The sequence below is a fragment of the Drosophila guanche genome, unplaced genomic scaffold (genome assembly GCF_900245975.1).
Source record: "Drosophila guanche unplaced genomic scaffold, DGUA_6, whole genome shotgun sequence".
Classification (NCBI taxonomy): domain Eukaryota; kingdom Metazoa; phylum Arthropoda; class Insecta; order Diptera; family Drosophilidae; genus Drosophila; species Drosophila guanche.
The window spans coordinates 1,265,708-1,287,738 of record NW_022995756.1 but is presented as its reverse complement, the minus strand read 5'-3'; the positions used below and the strand labels follow the sequence as shown (position 1 = coordinate 1,287,738).

The 22,031-nt window shown below is 38.5% G+C and overlaps 1 protein-coding gene across 1 annotated transcript in view; it reads left to right on the top strand.

The window, feature by feature from the left end:
• LOC117590100 (synaptic vesicle glycoprotein 2C-like) overlaps window positions 1-21,617 on the top strand; it is a 37,910-nt gene extending 16,293 nt beyond the window's left edge. Inside the window, exons 6-9 of the mRNA XM_034282445.1 lie at window positions 3,279-3,481; window positions 3,547-3,666; window positions 21,289-21,416; window positions 21,490-21,617. Coding sequence (XP_034138336.1) covers window positions 3,279-3,481; window positions 3,547-3,666; window positions 21,289-21,416; window positions 21,490-21,545 — 507 coding nt within the window. The 3' untranslated portion in view covers window positions 21,546-21,617. The remainder of the gene's footprint in view (window positions 1-3,278; window positions 3,482-3,546; window positions 3,667-21,288; window positions 21,417-21,489) is intronic.
• Window positions 21,618-22,031: the final 414 nt, after the last annotated feature.

The window sequence follows — 22,031 nt, the reverse complement described above, 5'->3', positions numbered from 1 at the left end:
TGCCAAAAATTCGGAACTAAGACTATCCATAAAAAGTGTGCTGAGCTTACAACGTAAGCCGCGGCCTTTTGATAGGCTACTAAGAAGGAAGTCAGTTTTTTGACTGAGAGAAATTTCAGTTTGAAGATGCCTATTTTTATACCCGGTACTCGAAGAGTAAATAGGGTATATTGTATTTGTGGGGAAAAACGGTTGTTTGTAACGCACAGAAGGAAACGTTTCCGACCCCATATAGTATATATATTCTTGATCAGCATCAATAGCCGAGTCGATAGAGCCATGTCTGTCTGTCCGTCTGTCCGTCTTGTTTGTCGGCTAGTTCTCAGAGACTATAAGAGCTAGAGCTAGATTTTGGCTCCAGACTGCTGTATGCTCACACTGAAACCAGTGTATTTAAAAAATTAGCCCCGCCTCCTTCCGCTCCCGCAAAAGGGCGAAAACCTCCCAAACCTAAAATTTTGAAGATAAAAGAAAACTAAAAACGACATTCCGCAGGGAATGGCCATATCTATCAGATTACCAAATTGGGATCCGATTGGGCCATTATTATAGCCACAATGAAGAAATTAATTTCCAGTGGCTAAACCCACCCTATCTCTCATTCACACTCTGCTTCTGCTTCACTCGGCCTATGCCTCTGCCGCTGCCTCTGCCGTCTTTTAACCCACCCCGTCCCGCAGCTTATATTTGTTTTTTGTTTGCAGGCGCACGCAAGTGTGTAGATGTAGATCCTGTTGTAGATGTATATGACAGATAAAGAAGAAATGTTAAATTTGACAAAACACCGCTAAGATGCAGAAGTTGTACTGAGTGCCGGGTATAAAAGTTGTGACGCGTAAGAAGCGTCTCACAAGGGACGTCGTTCTTCTTAGCCTTATACTCTTTCACTCTTTACCTTACGGACGGTACTGTCGTTACTGTCTGCATGTTCTCAGAGACGATCGATTCGGTTGCCGAAACTGAATCACCTGCAGCTTTCATTGCCCATAGCAAACGATATTAGCTGCTGCACTATCGGAATGGACGGAGACGGCTAATCTGCAGCAATCGGTCGAGGGACAGGCACTTGCAGATCGCGCGGAGTGATCTTTTTGTGCCTAGGAGACTCATTCAGCAGTTAAAACCTGCTGAATTGAGATTCCATGGCTAGAAGCCGATCGTACTGCTTTTTAAAGACCAAGGCCAGCTCCTGAAATCCCTGCCTCATAAACGTGACCATGTCATTCTCGACCGACCAACATGTCTCATAACTGTAATGCAGACCATTACCTGGTGCACTACCTTGTCGCAGAGCCAGCACTGGGCTCACCTGGTCATGGGTGATCTGCTTCTTGCAGTTTTAGTTGAGCAGACAGCAACGTATTCCATATTAAAAAAATTAAAAATGAAAATTTTTATGAAAAAAATATGGTGCTTTGAAATGGGACAATTTTTTGTACGAATTTTAAAAATCTGGAATTTTTAAAAACCTTTTTTCGTAGGTCGGTACCTTTTATTTTGATCACATAACTTAAGTATCTGACATCTGGTTGTAAAGAACTTTGTTTATGTGAATGAGGCAGCCAAAGAGTAGACCCAAACACTTTGTGGTTTTAGCGTACCGTCCAAGAAATATTAAGCTTTGAAATGCAAAAAATTTTAATTTTTGTGCGTTATTTTTTACGAAATTTTAAATGTAAAAACTCGGGAGAAGTCGAAAACAACGAGAAGGGACGTGAGAGACGCTTCTCATGCGTCACAACTTTTATACCCGGTACTCGGTACTGCATCTGTAGCTTAGCGGTTTTTTGTCAAATTTTACATTTTTTATTCATCTGTCATCTATGTTCATCTAAAACACTTCTCACGCCAACAAGCTCCTTTAGCTAGCCCCCCTTTCCTAGAACCGCACACTGAAGAGTCACGGCAGAGGCAGAGACGCGGCAAAGGCAGAGGCCGCACACTGCAGAAGAAGAGTGTGAATGAGAGAATGTGAAAAAAACAGCAAAAGCTTCTGGACGGGGTGGGTTTAGCCACTGCAAATCAATTTCTTCATTTTGGCTGTAATCACCAAATTTGGTGATCTGATAGATATGGTTCCTACGGAATGGCGTTTTTAGTTTTCTTTTATCTTCAAAATTGTAGATTTGGGAGGTTTTCGCCCTTTTGCGGGGGAAATACACCGGTTTCAGTGTGAGCATACAGAAGTCTCGAGCCAAAATTTGGTGGCTCCAGCCACTAACCAAATAGTATAGTATACAATTTGGTTAGTGCTCTAGCTCTTATAGTCTCTGAGAACTAGCCGACAAACAAGACGGATAGACGGACAGACAGACATGGCTCTATCGACTCGGCTATTGATGCTGATCAAGAATATATATACTATATGGGGTCGGAAACGTTTCCTTCTGTGCGTTACAAACAACCGTTATTCCCCACAAATACAATATACCCTATTTACTACTTATAACTCTATGTTTATTCACACAGTGTATGCTGAATACTTTATTGGAAAATATTTGCAACGCCAAGTCAATTTCCGTTATCCATTATTTGTATACATATGTATTTAGATGTTCATAACCCTTTATCCCTTTCGTCCTAACTGCATTTAAGAAATATATATGCATAGAGAGGATACACAAGATCAACTTATTTATTTTTTGGGGCAAGCTGAAAGTCTTGTGAGCTCAGAAGCAACACAAAAGTGCCAACATCTCAAGCGCTAAAAATGAAAACGAATATGAAGTCAAGAATAGATACACGCATTGCCATCATGTATGTATGTACATGTGTCACCGAACACATGAAATTACGAAGCAGACTTGAAAAGGAAAAACAAAACTTTGTTTTTGCGAGACTTACTTTGAGTTCAATGCTCAAGAGAGACAACGCTAAACTCTCTCAGCGGAAGGCTGTCTCACCAAGAGCCGAAGGCACTGGGAGTCAATCCACTATACTGATTAGGCAGCCGGTTTTTCAGTAGTTTGAACCCTCTATGAGTTGTTTGCTTAGTGGTAATAGGCATGCACTTGCGGATTAGTATGGGAAAAATATGAAGTTAGTCGGGGAATATTTTAAGAGTTTTTTTTTTAATAAAACAGCAGTCGCTTATCCAAAATATAGAGGAAAATACGGAGCGCAAAACAAAAAAACGTCTGATCACTACGAAAGAGAACGAAAACTAGATTACTATTAAAAATATATATCGCCCCCGAAGTAGGCTTGTCTTATTTATTTATTTATTAAAATATTAATATTTTTAATGTAAAATATTTAATTGGATTCTTTTCAAATAGTGCACTACTCTGAGGGAGTCAATTCGTCCACTTCAGAGAGATGGAGAGGCGAATATTGATAATTACCGATTAGAAAATAATAGTTCTAGTGAACTCAAAAGATTATTTCTGGAAATTTGGTACCAAACGAAAACTCTATACAAGCATCCTTACTTGAAGAACTCCCTTATAACTTGTGCTATTCAATTCTGCCTAACTACGAGGTGAGTCTAACTTACATACATCCGACAAATATAATTATTAAAACTTTTTTGGTAATTAATGACAGCTATTATACATTGATGGTTTGGTTCCCAGAAATATTTCAAAGATACGATGATTTTGAGAAAACCCATCCTGGAACACCTGCATCAGTTTGTGATATTTCATCGATCGTTACTTCAAATACGTAAGCCAATGTATACGTTAAAAAAAGTGTTTCCCTATAGTCTGAATTGCTTTTGAATATGTCTACGCCTCTGTGCCGCCCCTCCACCATGATAACGGTTTTGCAAATGCTTCTAATGTATAATATAATGATTTTAAGCACAATTTTGGCCAAATAATAAATATATGTAAGTTGTATTAAAAAATCACAAAAATCAAACCAGTACCCGACAGCACACAACATTCGGAGGCCCCGGCGAGATAGTCGTGTATTTCTTTACCGTGGTTTCTCTAAAAAATAGATATTATTATACCCGGTACTCGAAGAGTAAATAGGGTATATTGTATTTGTGTACAAACTGAATGTATGTAACGCACAGAAGGAAACGTTTCCGACCCCATAAAGTATACATATTCCTGATCAGCATCAATAGCCGAGTCGATTGAGCCGTGTCTGTCTGTCCGTCCATCTGTCCGTCCGTCTCGTTGAGCGCCTGGATCTTAAAGACCATAAAAGCTAGAGCCACTTTTGCATCCAGACTTCTGTATGCTCACACTGTTACAAGTGTATTTCAAAAATTAGCCCCGCCCTCTTCCGCCCCCGCAAAAGGCCGAAAACCTCCCAAACCTACAATTTTGAAGATAAAAGAAAACTAAAAAGGACATTCCGTAGGGAATGACCATATCTACCAGATCACCAAATTGGGATCCGGTTGGATTAATATTATAGCCACAATGTATAATGAATGAAATGAATGAAATGAAATTGCAGTGGCTAAACCCGCAGCTTATATATGTTTTTTGCACATTCTCTCATTCACACTCTGCTTCACGCAGAGTGCGGCCTCTGCCTCTGCCTTGACCTCTAAAGCTGTGGCTCTAAGGAAGGAAGCGAGCTAAAAACTTAAAAATTTGACAAAACACCTCCAAGGTGCAGATGTAGTACTGAGTGCCGGGTATAAAAGTTGTGAGGCGTAAGAAGCGTCTCACACGTCTATTCTCGTTCTATAATAGTTTTATCATTATTCTGGAGCTCTTCTGACACAATTTATAGTGTTTGACACTTGTTGTATTCACTTTTTATAAGACATAACAAGTTGAATGGGACAGTCGTACGCAATGCGTGTAGTAAAAAGGTCAAATGTTTCCATTATAACTTATCTTTTTATTAGCCCTATACCTGGTTTTATTGACGATTTTCGGTAACTTTTCGATTTCGAGAGTTTTCAAAAGCCAAAGACAATTCAAACGTAGATTCCAGTGAACGTTGAGGCAGTTAATGTTGCGCATTAATGTATCTAACAAATTATCGATTAATAGGCTTTTTATTGTATCTGTGGGGAATAACGGATGTACATATCTAACGCACAGAAGAAAGTGTTTTCGACCCCACAAAGTATATATATTATTGGTCTGCATCAATAGCCGAGTCGATTGAGATGTCTGTCTGTCCGTCCGTCCGTCCGTCCGTCTGTCCGTCCGTAGGTCTTGTTGAGCGCCTGGATCTCAGAGACATAAAAGCTAGAGCCACCAGATGTTGCATCCATACTTCTGTATGCTTACACTGTTACATGTGTATTTTATAATTTCGCCCCCGCCCCCTTCCGCCCACACAAATCGCGAAAATCTGCTGTATTCACAATTTTGAAGATAAAAGAAAACTAAAACAGCCATTCGGGAGGGAATTGGGGTCAGGCTGGATCATTATTATAGCCAGAATGAAGAACTTAATTTGCAGTGGCAAACACACACAAAATTTAAAAAAAAGAAAAGAAAAACAGTGTAAAAGTAAAAGAAACAGTGCTCACAATCATAGACCTTGAAAATGGATTCTTCCACGTTCCTGTAGAAGAAAGCAGCAAGAGTATACGATGGAAAGCCTCGTTAAGTTCAACCGTAGGCTCGGTTTTTGCAATTCGGCCGCAGTTTTCATCCGTTTTATGAATTATGTATTTCAAAGCCTCATAAATGACAAAGTTCAAGACCTGTACATGGACGACGATGAAGTAGAAATAGTGCCAATTCCTGCAGTCCACCATTACATTTTTGGGCCATAAAGTTGGAGGAGGAGAAATCAAGCCGGGATTAGAAAATATCAAAGCTATCAGACAGTTATCACTGTCGCAAAATGTAACGGCTGTGCAGTCTTTTTTAGGATTAACTTGTTTGTTTCCGTAAATTTACATAAAAACTACTCGCTAATCGCAAAACCAACGATGATCAAATCAGTGACCCAAATTCTGAAAAGTCAACTTAAGGAACTCTAATAGATTTGTGGTTGTCGATCGTCGCATTATTAACCACTGCTGAGCTACACATTTAAGTGATTTAGATGTACCTATATAGTTATTTGCTTTAGAATTGCTTACTTTTTTATGTCAAATAATTATAAAATATTCCTTCCACGTGAGGGGGAAAGCATGAAGACATGATATATAGGGTGAAAGGTTTGGCAACGGGAACGCACATACCAAAGCAGAGTCACTACTTTTATACCAGATACTCAGTAAGAATGTGATGATTTTATGATTTTGCCGAATTTTGCATTAGAGTAAGAGTGTTCGAGCAAAAGAGAGAATGAGCTGGCATCAGCAGAGCTGGAGGATGTCCACCACAACTTAATTTCCTCATTCTAAGTATAATGATTTTCTGATCTTGGAACTGCGTTTTTGAGTTGCTTTCAGAGTCCTACATACGTTTCACTTACGCTTCAGTATACAAACACAATAAACAAAACCGGAGAGAACGACACAAACAAACGCAACTATTATCTCCATATGGTATGGAGGAGTTTGGAGAGATGTTTTATTCTACGACACGAGGTATCGGAGATCCCATGTACTTTATATATGTATAGATTTATGAATAGTAAAAAACTACATGTATAGCCCAATCCATATACTCTAAACGTTTTATTAACCAAAATAGTTAATATAAAAAGTTTACTCCCTATTTCCATGCCGTGGTCCATCGTCGAAAGTGCTTTCACGATGCCTTCTGCACCCGGTACTCGAAGAGTAAATAGGGTTTATTTTATTTGTGGTGGGAGAAAAGTGCGTATCGCACAGAAGAAAACGTTTCCGACCCTATAAAGTAAATATATTCATGATCAGCATCAATAGCCTGGATATCAGAGACAAAATAAACTACGGCAACCAAAATTGGCATAGAGAGTACTGTGATATCACACTGTTAAAAGTGTATTTCAAAATTTCTAACCCCGACTCCTTCCGACCCCAAAATAAGGGCGAAAATCAGATACATACATCCACAATTTTGAAAATATGAGAATATACAAAAGAACCCAGAATGGCCACATCTATCAGATCACCGAATTGTGATTAGGTTGGATCACGTATGTATGTACATACGTATGTATGTAAGTATCCCTCTAGGGGTACACATACATACATATAATGACTGAGTACCGGGTATAAAAGTTGAAGTACGAAACGTCTCACAAGCGTCCCAATTCGTTATTATTTTTGTTATTTTTTATTCTTGCTTCAATAAAACCCATCCCGGTATAGAAACAAAAAAATATATATATAAGCAAACTAAAATACTATTACTAGCTGAGTCAACTACTTTTGAGGTTCTCTCTTCGCACTCAATTTCACCTCCTCTTTACGAAGTACTTTTCTTAAAAATTATACACATCCTTTAGGCTACAAATTTTGTTTCTTCATTCTGCCTCGCCTTTCTTAATCTTTTCCCTTTTTTTGCGCTTTCGAGTGAAAAATTCAATTTCTTTAAACCCAGGTAGTTGTCGTTGTCCCCTTCAGCGCTGTTAAGGCGCACAGTTTTACAGAATATGTGTTTTGTCGTCAGGTATAACCACTAAGCAAACAACATATGTTGCAACCAAAGCTACAAGACACCTTTCAAATCCACATCAAAATATTTTCTCGTTGTACATGCAAAGTTAATTAAATAGCCATCCAAATCGCACCCTGACTTTTCATTTAGTGATTCCGCTCGCAGTCATCGGAATTCCTAGTGTGCCACCTATATATGTACATCGATACGGTTTTTCGAAGTTAGGGCAGTAATGCCCTAGATCGGAGTAAGTTATTTAATATAAAATGTAAGTGATATAATATAAAATGTAATGGACGCCTTTGAGCTCGTCTCACAACGTTCCCCCTTGATTTTAATTAAGTATTCTGGAGTAGAAGGCCGGACTGTTGCTGTAGGAGTAATCCACACATAAGTACCGCGAAACAAGTAGTCCAAATGGTGATTTTGAATGTCTATGTATTTATAGTGAAGTGGGAATATTCCCGTATCGAAAGGCACTGTCGAAAATTCGCGAATGCCAGGTGGCAGCGCTTTAAAAAGTCGTAAGTTGAGAAAAGCAGAAGAACCAAAAGAAAATATTAAATAAAATCAGGACAGAAGAACGAACTCAAAATTCTCAAAGAGAATCCAGCAAAAAAAATGTTCACAGTAAATTGCTTGGCCATAAACAGATCCGTATCATTTCCTATAGCTTTTAGGATCGACCCAACTCCTAAAAGCCACAGGGGAGTGGCTTCTGCTACTCCATTCTGCTAAGTGCAGAATGGTCGTAATCGAGGAAGATGCAAACTCCTCCTCGATTATATTGAACATCCTGAGAAAGGCGAAGCAAAAGCACCAAACATCAAGTGACAAAAGAGTTCAAACGCCAGCAGAGGCCACGAGCAGAGACCGCAAACTGAGGCAACGGCTTGCCTGTTGAGCCCAACGTTACTCCTTGTTGTTAGATACGATTCGAAATAAAGTGACATATTCTGATTGATTTTGAATCGACAAAATCCAACCTTTTTTTCTTCGACGAACCAAACCGACTTTTTCTGATAAGTTTCTTAATGAATAAAGTTTTCTTTTCCTAAGGCAGAACTTTTTTTTACAAATTTGTAAAGTCTGGAATTTTTTTTATGGGGTGCAGAGGTTATAGAGATCTTGGATCTGGTTATAAAGAACTTTGTTTGTCTGAAGAGCTAATTGATGCAGCTAAAAAGTGGTACCAAACACTTTGCGGTTTTATCTTACCGTCTAAAAAAATAGAATGCTTTGAAATTCAAAAATGTTGATATGTATTTTGAAACTGTAGCAAAAAAAACTCAATTTGAAAAATTGTTTTTTATTTATTTATTTCAATTAACAATTATCTGCTAATTATGGAATAGGAATAAAAACAAACTAATTATGTATGTACAAAATAGAAAGGAATAGAAAATAGAAACTCTTTTGACAATTTACACATTTTCTAAACTAAGGTAATGATAAATGTTAAATATAATTTTTTCAAGGGATAATTCGGGGGATAAGTACAAGTAATTATAATTATTGCATAAAACCCAGAAAGGTTCATGCTGGAAGTAATTTTATCTACATGTGGATAATCGGATGGGGCGGAAAGTACGTGTTGGTCTGGAGGGAACCGCAAAATCGATTCGTACCAAAAGCGTTTGGAGTCCACAATCCCGAGAATGAGCTTATGCATGAATACTACCCCTTTGCAAATTTTGCGATGGTGTAAAGAGGGTAGGTTCAGTAGTTTGAGCCTAGATAGGTATGGTGGAAGGAGTCTGTTAGAGTCCCAGTTTAGATTTCTAAGGGCGAATATTAAAAATTGTTCTTGAACGGATTCAATAATAATTTGTTGCTCCTTCTATTGTGGACTCCACACACAAGAACAATACTCCAATATCGGGCGAACCAACGAGACGTACAGTGTTTAGTTATATACGGATCGTCAAACTCTTTTGACCAACGCTTAATAAACGCAAGAACTCCCTTAGCTTTGTTAACAGTTGAAGCAATATGGCTATTAAAACATAGCTTGTGATCGAAAAGGACTCCTAAGTCATTTGATGTGGAGATTCGATCCAGAACATGGTGTCCTAGAAAATAGGAGACAAAATGTGTTGCACGGCGGTGAAAAGTCATAAGTTTGCACTTGGAATGGTTTAAAAAAAGTAGGTTATTCGAACACCAAACGCTTAATTCATCAATGTCAAGTTGTGTGACTTGACGGTTACTTCAGGGACGTAGGTATCGAGGGCAGAGTATAATGTTTCGTAAAACAGATTGACAGTAGGCTCTATATGTGATGAGGACTGAAGAAAGGACCAATCAACTTGCGAGAGATGTAGACAAAGATCGATCAAATTAGTTTTGCGAAAACACTTTATACGACTTTTTGAATGTAAAATGGTGTTAGTATTAGAGACCTCGAAAAATATAGATAAAGTAGGATGATGCGGATCTTCGGGAAAATATATCGGATTGTCTCTTAAACCCGTTGTACGAGAGGCATCGCTGACAAAGATGGGATCTAACAGACTATCTCTATTATTTGTGACAGAGTTAACTTGAGCAAGCGAGACGTCAGTTACCCCCTCGACGAAATCATGTTGACTTACAGGTAGCAACATGTTTGATTCATCCTGTTGCCAAGATAGAGATGGGATGTTGAAGTCACCCATGACTAGTATATGATCAGCACAGCCTAAGGCAGAAACTAAGGAACGAATTGCAGAAAGGTGGTTCAAATAAACAACGGCATCAGATCTGGGTGGGTATATTCTTGTCCAGTTTTTATATATACGACAAGGTTATGCCTAAAACTGACGTTGCTTAAGCTATGGTACCTACAACAACTTACCTTTGTCGAGCCTGCGTTTACGGCAAAAGTGACGTTATTCTTGGGGTGGTCGCTTACTACCTGCTAGGTAAGATATTCACCACTTGAAAACCTGCTCTTAAAGCACTAGCCTCTCAGAGGAGTTAAGCCAGGTCTCAGTTATGGCTCAAAAGAGGCACTGTCCGATACATAAAATCTGTTAAATGGATTTTCTGACGCATGCAAGAATATAACCTACCTCTTTACCAAGGAATCAAAAAAATTTAGAATCCTTCTCATTGAGCTCCTAAGACCCATCTCAGAGACCGTCTTTAAGTACGTATTATAACACGAGACCGGTACGTCGGCCAAGGTTTCGAAACCTATGTTCTCTTAGCCCTTCTTGAATTTTGAAAGATGAGATATGTGTATGTGAGCTTATGTGTAAAATTAAATGTATTTATAATAAAGTTATCCGGCGTCGATTGAAGAGCTAGATGTAGTTTGACATCAGCCGGTGTGGCTTCGGGAATAAGACGAGAGACAAAGATTGCTTTGCGGGGGATCACCGCGCTGAGTGGAACACCGGAAAAGCGAGCTGGTGGAGCTACTCTTAAAAGTCTCTAGGCGGGAGCTGAGGAGCTAGAAGAGGCTGCCGATCCATCACCATTCAATGAAACAGAGACCGGAAAATCATTTGTTACTGGAAGCTGAATACTGTTAGGGATTCCATCACTGGCAACTGAGTCCGAAGTTAAATTGACAGGGGTATGGATTTTTGAGGCAACTACTATGTTGTTAGGCGTGAGAAAGGCTGGATCATCCGATGGCGGATGGACATCCATCGGTGAAGGTTGGCCACTAGGAGTAGAAAATGAGTCCATCGGTTGTAGGTGAGAGGCAGGCTTTCCACTAGGTAAGACCAGCAGTAGGTTGTTGTTCAGTATTTTCCTCCTTGGTGACACTCTCAGTTTGAGGCCCAGAAATTGCGATTCCAAAGTAAGGAACTTATCGTTGAGAGCATTGAATTGCTTCCGAACATCTTGGAAACCATTCCTCGTTTGTCTCATAAAGGTGCGAAAAAAGGCGCACTGAGAGCTCAAGCTAGATGAGAGACCAAGCAGCAGCAGCAGCAGAACGAGCACGTTCATGGCGAAATTAGTAATGTTAGTAATTCTACCCATGGTGAAATTAGTAACAAGGTGACGGATTCACCACCGTGCCTTCTCATTCGAGGAACACCAGCTTGTGTCAGCAAACGGTTTGCAACTGCTTTCTCCAACACATAGCGTGCTAAAAAAGTAACAGTTAATGTAGAAAAAATCTTTGTTTGTACAGACGTTTTATAAAAACGATACGGCGAGGTTTAGAAATGAAACGACAGTCGTCTTTGTTATTTTCGCTTATCACGTCTTGTACCACTTTAATGTTTATCCACTTCAGATCAGCGGAGTGCTCCTCATTCGAGGAATACCAGCTTGTCAGTCGTTTGTCAAACGTTGACGAAAATCCAACACATCGTGTGCTAAAAAAGTAACAGAAGAAGAAAAAAAAGAATTAACAAATGCTTACTTCTGCATTCGCATTCTGTTACTTTATACGTACGTTGATGATAAGATAAAACCTTCACATAAAAAAATAAAAATTTTTATTTGTACAGACGTTTGTATAACAAACGAGACGGCTAGGTTTTGAAACGTACCTTCATTTTTAGTTCCAAGAGAACTATTATAACATACATATTAAAATGTTATTATTTGTTTTGAACTATTTCGTTTTATTTATTATCGAACATCCTTTCTTTGCTGTCAGCAGAAACAATAAAAGCGAAGAGTGCAGAACGTAAAACGTTTGCTATCTCTCTCTAGCGCTTGCCTCTCTGAGAGCTGAGAGAGCGTGGTGAATAAGCAATTTCTCCTCTACTCAGCTGATGACGTTACCTATTAGTAATTCTACCATGGGGCAGAATGGTGACGAATGCTAACGGCGAACTCCAATAAAGCAAAGCAGAGACGCCGAGATATTAGTCCATAAACGAAGAATGCAGGCGTCGTATGGAGTGCAAATCAAAACAACCGATCGAATAGCAATAACAATTGTCTAAACAAAAACAAAAACAATGCAATGCAACGCTCCACTGTTAGATATATGTATGTTTGTTCGGGAGCCACAGAAAAATTATAAGTTAATAAATCAATTTAAAACACTGAGTATACGCAAGTTTTATAAAATATGAAGATGTGTGTAACTCAGATACTTGAGACCAAATTACAGTTAATTACAGTTTGTAAGTTTCTTTTTATTTTTGATTAGGCGAAAAATGCGAGAGCGATGCAGAAACACGACCGGCTTGCTTGAGGCTTTGATAGCTGGATGGTCATATGGTCATTGCCTAAGGAATTGCATTTTTACACCCGGAGTAAATAGGGTATATTGTATTTGTGCACAAAGTGGATGTATGTAACAAACAGAAAGAAACGTTTCCGACCCCATAAAGTATATATATTTGTGATCAGCACCAATAGCCAAGTCGATTGAGCCATGTCTGTCTGTCTGTCTGTCCGTCTGTCCGCCCGTCCGTCTGTCCGTCCTGANGAGTTAAGCCAGGTCTCAGTTATGGCTCAAAAGAGGCACTGTCCGTATGTATTTTAGACAATTTACCTAAAAGACTGCGTACGTTCTTATATTGGATGGAGAAATGGTTCCTTAGTTTTTTTAAATCTTAGGAAGAGTAACTCGAGGATTCTGGGTAGAGTCTCTGGCAGAAATTCATGCATAATATTGTGCTCTGGCCATGCAGCCGGTTCCAAAGCTTTGGATACAAGAGAATCGGGAAGAAAAACTTTGAAAGATGAGATATTACGCTTATGTGTAAAATTAAATGTATTTATAATAAAGTTATCCGGCGTCGATTGAAGAGCTAGATGTAGTTTGACATCAGCCGGTGTGGCTTCGGGAATAAGACGAGAGACAAAGATTGCTTTGCGGGGGATCACCGCGCTGAGTGGAACACCGGAAAAGCGAGCTGGTGGAGCTACTCCTAAAAGTCTCTAGGCGGGAGCTGAGGAGCTAGAAGAGGCTGCCGATCCATCACCATTCAATGAAACAGAGACCGGCAAATCATTTGCTACTGGAAGCTGAATACTGTTAGGGATTCCATCACTGGCAACTGAGTCCGAGGTTAAATTGACAGGGGTAAGGATTTTTGAGCCAACTACTATATTAATAGGCGTGAGAAAGGTTGGATCCATCCGGATGGACATCCATCGGTGAGGGTTGGCCGCTAGGAGTAAAAAATGAGTCCGTCGGTTGTAGGTGAGAGGCAGAGGTAAGACCAGCAGTAGGTTGTTGTTCGGTATTTTCCTCCTTGGTGACACGCTCAAGAGTTGGAGGCCCAGAAATTGCGAGTCCAAAGTAAGGAACTTCTCGTTGAGAGGATTGAATTGCTTCCGAACATCTTGGGAACCATTCCTCGTTTCTCTCATAAAGGTGCACATAAACGTTCCGCCTCAATCTGCCTACAGGCCAAACATGACCAAGTAAGACCCATGCGTTTCGATATTAAGTCATTAAGACGTCCAAAGTGACCACCTCCAGCACATTTTATTTGAGCGAAGTTACCACATAGCCAGCAGCTGAGGTAGGAATCGTCGTTAATGGTGCCACCAAATTCACATTTCTTTGCACTGCAGATAAGAGCCATTTTCAACAGCAGGTCACTGTGCACAGCTAGAAAAAAGACGCACTGAGAGCACAAGCTAAATGAGAGCGTGAAGAAACTATAAAAATAGGTCTCGTCGGCAAAAATTAGGCAAACGAGCGAGTGAAAAGTGCGATTGAAAGGGCTCTCACTGTAAGTGTGAGGGCAACGACAATGGAGTGTGCTGATTAATCATTTGAAGGCAATGTGAAAAAACATAATAATTGTTTCATAATTTACGAGCACTGAAAATTAGGTAAAGCAACGAGTAACTCTGCCACCGACGAGGCCTCCTTATAGTTACTTCATGGATGAGAGACCAGGCAGCAGCAGCAGCAGAACCATGAAGCAACTATAAAGGAGGGTAATGGTAAAATTACTAATAGGTGACGGATTCACCACATCCTTCTCATTCGAGGAACACCAGCTCATGGTGAAATTAGTAACAAGGTGACGTCGTCAGCCATAAAGCAACTATATAAGGAGGTCTCGTCGGAAAAATTATGGAAACGTGCGAGTGAAAAGTGCGAGTGAAAGGGCTCTCGCTGTAAGTGTAAGGGCAAGGACTGATTAATCATTTCAAGGCAATGTGAAAAAAAAACATAATAATTGTTTCATAATTTAATTTTTAATAGTTTGCTAAATAATAATAGTCTGTGTTATGAAAATATAAACATTTTGAAAAAATTTGAAAACAAATTTTGTCCGCAACCAACCTTTCGCGTCGACAAGCAAACGAGCACGGAGAATTGGGAAAAGCAGCGAGTAACTCTGCCACCGACGAGACCTCCTTATATAGTTGCTTTATGCTTTATGTCGTCACCTAAGTGGAGGAGCACCAGCTTATTCACCACGCTCTCTCAGCTCTCAGAGAGGCAAGCGCTAGAGAGAGATAGCAAACGTTTTATGTTTTGCACTATTCGCTTTTATTGTTTTTGCTGACAGCAAAGAAAAGATGTTCGATAATAAATAAAACGAAATAGTTCAAAACAAATAATAACATTTTAATAGAAATGTTATAATAAAATCATACGATTTTTTTTTTGACCAATTAGTCTTTGTTTTTGCTTTTGAATTTTAATTCTTCTATTTAAATTTTTAATACAAAACTTTATCCGCATTTTAAAGAAGACTTTTTTTTTGTTTTTGTATCCAAGTCAATGTTATTGCAACTTTTTATCATTTTTTCCAGCAATAATCTATTCAAGCAAACATTGTTTCCATTAAATTGAAAAAAAAAATTTGAAAAAATAATAAATAGTAGTTGCATGCATATTTCATTGTCTTCCGCTTACGTCTTCAACGTTTGGCAAACGACTGACAAGCTGGTATAAATAATCAGCTCGGAGAGCATGCAGGTCGGTAAACAAATTACACTACTCAACAAATACCAACTTTTTTTTCTCCAAGGAACCAAACTGACCTTTCCTGAAAGACCTTTCGGGCACTAAAATTTTGTAATGAATTACAGAACTTTTGTTTATAGAATTTTTATACCCGGTACTCGAAGAGTAAAAAGGGTATATTGTATTTGTTGGGAAAAACGGATATATGTAACGCACAGAAGGAAAAAACGTTTCTAACCCCATAAAGTATATATATTCTTGATCAGCATCAATAGCCGAGTCTATGTCTGTCTGTCCCTCTTGATGAACGAGTGGATACTTATCAGAGACTATAAAAACTGTAGCAGCCTAATTTGGCATTGAGATTGTACAATTTCGAAGATAAAAGAAACTAAAAACGCCATTCCTTAGAGAATGACTTTATCTATCAGATCACCGAATTGGGATCAGATTGGATCATTATTATAGCCAGAATGAAGAAATTCATATGCAGTGGCTGCACCCACCCCGCCCAGCAGTTTTTTTATTTTTTGCACATTCACACACTGCTTCGTGTAGTGTGTGGCACAAAGGGAGGGGGGCGAGCTAAAAGAGCGTGTTGGCGTGAGAAGTGATGTAGATGTAGATGACAGATGAAGAAAACATGTAAAATGTGAAAGACACCGCTAAGGTACATTTGCAGTACTTAGTACGGGTATAAAAGTTGTGACGCGTATGAAGCGTCCCTTTTCGTTAGTCTTTTTTTTAAGGTTTTTTCAGAGTAGCCGCTAAGTTTATATTTACACATAACTTAAGTTTCTTAGTTCTGGTTTTATAGAACTTTGTTTTCTGAAAAGCTAATAGAAGCAGATAAAATTTGGGCCCAAACACTGTGGATTAAGCTTACCGTCTGGAAAATATTAAGCTTTCAAATTAAAAAATAATACTTTTTGTGCGGTACTTTTTTAAGGAAATTTTGACTTTAAAACCTCTGGAAAGGTCTAAAAAATATTATATTTTGAGTTCTTTATTTTATTGTGTATTGTGTTTGAGTATACATTATAGATGCATTCATCATTCATAATAAAATGGCAAAGTTCATTAAGTAAGATACTTAAGTTATGTGAAAACAGGATACGCTACTTCTAAAAAAAACTTTAAAAAATAATACCAGATTTAAAAAAAACTAAGCAAATTTTTCTGCCTTAGAAACAACAAATTTTCATCAAACCATTTCAAACCCCCATATCTTTCAAAAAAAAAGTTAGTTTGTTTTGAAGCGGAATAATCGTGTCGGGTAGTGTTATGGGAATACGCTCTCCTCGGCGTAAAGGAGGTGTCCTGATTGCAGTACACTCTCACTTCACGTCGTTCCTTTTCACAGTGGATGTTTCACAGGACTGGAATTTCTGTGTAAGAATTGATAGCATTAAATTGGTTAATGATCTTGGTGTTAAACTAGACCCCCCCAAGATAAAGGATTCTGAACACATTTTTACCATGGTAAATAAAGGTAAATAGCCAAGGGCGCGCTTGGGTTTATTATAGGCCTCGGCACTGCCCTATCTGTTTTGCAAAGGACAAGGCTCTGCCGCTGCGATGCAGCTCACGTACACGATTAGTACCAATATCAATGTATTTTAGGGGTCCTTTGGGTGCCGATCCCTGGGTTATAAAGAGGTGGTCAGTAGAGCTTGATGACCACTGTATAACCAAGACTCTCTTATATATCGCTTTTTCGTCTGATTTTAGAAAACGGCTCATGTGTATGGTGCCCTTAGAACATATGTCACTTCCGTCGTGTATCGGTAGACAACAACTTTTTCTTTGCGTGGCCTCAACTGGTATGCAAATGTGAGACTGCTGTTACCCTACCGTAGTAGAATACTTTCAATAAACCTTCCATCCTTAGTTAGTTGTAGAAAAATGCTTGGTATAATTTGTATGTACAACTTGATCCAGGGTGGGGTAGATAGCCCTGACTTGTTGAGCCGCAAAGCCAATTCCTTTTAGACCCACTAGAAACTTGATGTCTCTTTTTCTTTCACCTGAAGATCAAACGAGGAGGAACGTTGTGAGACTCGTCATAACGTTTCGAATTTTTGCGAATTACAAATTTTACATTTTTTCTTCATCTGTCATCTACATCACTTATCACACAAACTCGCCCTTCTAGCAGCCACACTTCACCAAAGCCATACACTGCACGAGGCAGAGTGTGCGAGCAAGCGAGAATAGGCAAAAATTGGTTGTCTGCTGGAGGAGGTGGGGGGTAGCCACTGGACATGATTTTCCTCATTCTGGCTATAATAATGATTTAATCTACTCGTGAATCCAATAGATGTTTCTTTTCTCTACGTAACTATTTTTTTGGTTTACACATTTCTTTAAAATTGAGGATGTCGCAGATTTTCGCCTTTGAAGGGACGGAATGTCTTTGAATGGGACGGAATGTGGCGGACGAAATTTTGAAATACTTGCAACTTGTGATATTAAAGAACTGTGGATGCAAAACTTGGATGTTCTATTTCTTATGGCGTCTGAGTACTGGGCGCTCATCAGAACGGACAGACGACGGTCAGAAAATGACTCCGCTATTGATAATGTATGTATATCCTATATATGTATATATGTATATATAGGGTCGGAAACGTTTACTTCTGTGTTACATTTCTCGACCGCAAATACAATGTACCCTTTTTAGACTTCCACTACCGGATATAAAAATCATTTTCCGATTGTTTTTTCAATTATATTATTAATTTTATATTTAGAACCTTTGTAGACTGCCAGTCGGAAATCGATCATACAGTGTTTTTTCATACATTTATAATTGGTTTGGCTTGCATACCGACAAGTTTCTGGCTACCACTATGTGTTCACAAATTGGGAATTAAGTTCTTTTTAGGTATGTAAAAAAATGATGTTCGTTTATTATAAAAATATACTACAAAATAAACAAAAATCTTTTTTTTTTAGTTTTCAGCTTGACTGCGGCAGGATTTGTTACTTTAGGGTTTTATTTCGTTCGAAACTCTTTTGAAAACTTAATTTTGTCATGCATTTTTGAAGCACTTACATCGCTTAGCATAAGTACATTATATTGCGTTTTAGTGGATTTATTCCCAACAAATTTGAGGTAGGTACTCAATTATCACTCTATTTAAAAAGAAAGTATATAAAAGGAACTCATTCACACTAGAAAATCGCATTCACTTAACAATGGTCTGTTAAACTGCAAGGGAGATACACTTTACATCCCACCATACATACATCCATTAATTTATACTACCAATGGAAGGGGTGGGTATAAACAGTTACAAAGTGGGGCTTCAGCCGAAAAGAGGTGCTCCAAAGACCCAACAATTTAAGCACTTTGGTTACAATGAATAAACGCGACTGATAGAGCTTTCAATAACACTACCTGACAAAATTGATCTTTTTATTTACGCTTCGAGCCAAAACGACTTCCTCTGATAGATTGAGAGCTTTCAATTATTTTCAAACATTAAAGTTTTTTTTATTGAAGGACTTTACTTTAAAGAATTTTTAATAACTGCTATTTTTCTTAAGCTTTTTTATAGGTAACGCTTTATTTCCATAATTTAAGTATCTTACATCTGTCAATCTTACATATCTTTCATTACAAAAATCTGATGAATGCAACTTAAAGGTATACAAAACACTTTCATGGTTTTGGCTTGACGTCTGCGAAATATTAAGCTTTAAACTTTTTTTTTGTGTCAGGGAAAGTCAAGAGAATCTATATACTGGGTCTTCTATTATACCCGCTACTCAAAGTTTAGATAGTATACAAATTTAAAGACAGTAAACGTTTCCGACCCCATAAAGTATATTCATTCTTGATCAGCATCAATAGCCGAGTCGATATAGCCATGTCTGTCTGTCCGTCTTATTTGACGATTCGTTCTCAGAGACTATAATAGCTAGAGGCACCAAATCACGAATATTTCTGACATTCATACGCCTCCCACACGTTCCTGCTGCTTTGTTCATATTCTGCTCATTCTCTCTCGCTCGCACACTCTGCTTCGTGCAGTGTGTGGTTCTCTGGAAGAGTGCCGAGCTAAAAGCGTGTGTTGGCGTGAGAAATATTGTAGAAGTAGGTGACAGTTGTATAAATGTTGAACTGAAAAACTCGGGAAAAGTCGAAAAAATAATCATACATACATACATGTACATATGTCCACTGTGTGTCCATCAACTCTAAAAAAATGAAAAAATCCAGAAAATGTACCTTTTATTTATTTTTATTTCAAAGCTTAATATTTCCCAAACGGTAAGCTAAAAAAAATAGTGTTGGGTATACTTTATAGATGCAACCAGATGTAAGATACTTGAGTTGTTTGAAAAAAGAAGCACAAAATCTAAAAAAAAGTTTAAAAAAAATACCAGATTACAAATTCTTTAAAAACGAGAAGGGACGTGTGAGACGCTTCTTACGCGTCACAACTTTTATACCCGGCATTCAGGACTACATCTAGATGTAGAAGACATCGCCAACCACTAGATATCGTTCACATTACAGAACACGTAGTAAGAGCCGACTAAATAAAATGCATCAAACAAATTGGATCAGTTAATATTTTCCAATTTATGAGATATTTAAAACAGCAATAAAATTGGTACATTCTTGGACCGATAGGTTTCACAGCAAATTTTTCGAAAGTGGCGCCATCTATGAACATTTCTTGTACGCAACTTTGATGGTCCAATGGTCTGCACATTCTGTGCAATAATGACCGATAGGTTTCACAGCAAATTTTTCGAAAGTGGCGCCATCTAGCGTTAAAAATCGAGTCTTGGTTAAAAGTCGGAAGAGTCAACGCTAGGGGGAGGGCATAGGCAGGGGGAAAAATGAAGCAGACGCAAAGTGTCAATGAGAGAATGTAAAAAGACCAACAAAAGCTGGGGGACAGGGTGGGTTTAGCCACTGGAAATTAATTTCTCCATTGTGGCTATAATAATGATCCGATCAGATCCCAATTTGGTGATCTGATAGATATGGCCATTTCCTACGGAATGGTGTTTAGTTTAGTTTAGTTTTCTTTTATCTTCAAAACTGTAGTTTTGGGAGGTTTTCGCCCTTTTGCGGGGGCGGAAGGGGGCGTGGCTCATTTTTGAAATACACTGGTTTCAATGTGGGCATATAGCAGTCTGGATGCAAAATTTGGTGGCTCTAGCTCTTATAGTCTCTGAGAACTAGCCGACAAACAAGACGGACAGACAGACAAGGCTCTATCGACTCGGCTATTGATGCTGATCAAGAATATATATACTTTATGGGGTCGGAAACGCAACCGTTATTCGCACATCCGTATTACTCTTTGAGTACCGGGTATAAAAAGTTCTGCAATAGAAAAATAAAATATTTGCATCAAACCATTTGTAAGCCCTATATCGTTCATAAAAAGTTGGTCTGGATCGAAGCGGCAATATCGTGTCGAGTAGTGTTATCTATTCAATCCTCTATCGGCTGGCTCTCCCTTTTCTCTGTCTGCTATTTTAATATTTTAACGCAAGTATGGAGACGGCACAAAATCCACGCCAGTCTCCCTGAGCTAGGCCCTCCACCTAGTAGACAGCTCGTGCAGGACGAGAAGACCCCGACCGTATTTGTTAGAAATTCTTTGCAGTCGACGCTGCGACGTTTTCTTAACCAAACCTCCACCAAATCGCTACGAAGAATTTCAAAATTGCCTGAATGTATGAATATTTTTCGAGGTTTCGCAAATAACTCTATACTTACCTATAAATATATTCACAATAACACCCACTACAACATAGGCAGTTTCAACAACCAAAACCACCATTACAGGCGAACTGGGGTTTCCCTTGTTAGGGAGGAAGGCTAGTGAACACATGTAATGTTTCTTGGAACCCTTACTTAAGTCCCATATGTAAATATTCGTAAAATAGGTATAGCTATCCTGCAACTTAAAATAAATTAAATAAAACTACACCAATGAAAAATATCCCATTTAGGGTAATGGCCGCGGCCATGTCCATGACTTTTGGACGTGGAGGAGCCTTATTGGGTAACCTTATATTCGGATTTCTCATTGATCTAAACTGCATAATACCAATAGTTCTTTTTTCGGGTATGCTGTTCAGTAAGTACTAAATGATGTCACTACCCAAATGTAATTAGAAAATATAAAATCTAAAACATTAAAATTTTTACAGCAAGTGCCTTTTTGTGCTGGCTTTTACCAACAACTGGAGGAGATGATTTAGACTAAGCCTTTCATATTTTCAACTGTTTATTGATTTAACATATTTACTTATAATATTAATGATACAAATATAAATGAATAATGTATTACATTTCTCAAATATATGATTAAATTGATTTGTAATCCATTAAAGCATTTTTTCACCTCCCTCCCGACAAAGAAATTAACCATGCAATAATTCACGGATGAAAATTCACCTTATTAATAAAAGCGATGTGAAACCCAAGTCAGCCACAAGCCAGTAGCCATGGCTAGTAGTAATACTTTGCATTGTGGCTAATAGTATTAATAGTAATTAAACTACTCGACAAAATCGAACTTTTTATACCCGGTACTCGAAGAGTAAATGGGCTATATTGTATTTGTGCACAAAGTGGCTGTATGTAGAGCACAGAAGGAAACGTTTCCGACCCCATAAAGTATATATATTCTTGATCAGCATCAATAGCCGAGTCGAATGAGCCATGTCCGTCTATCCGTCTTATTGATCGC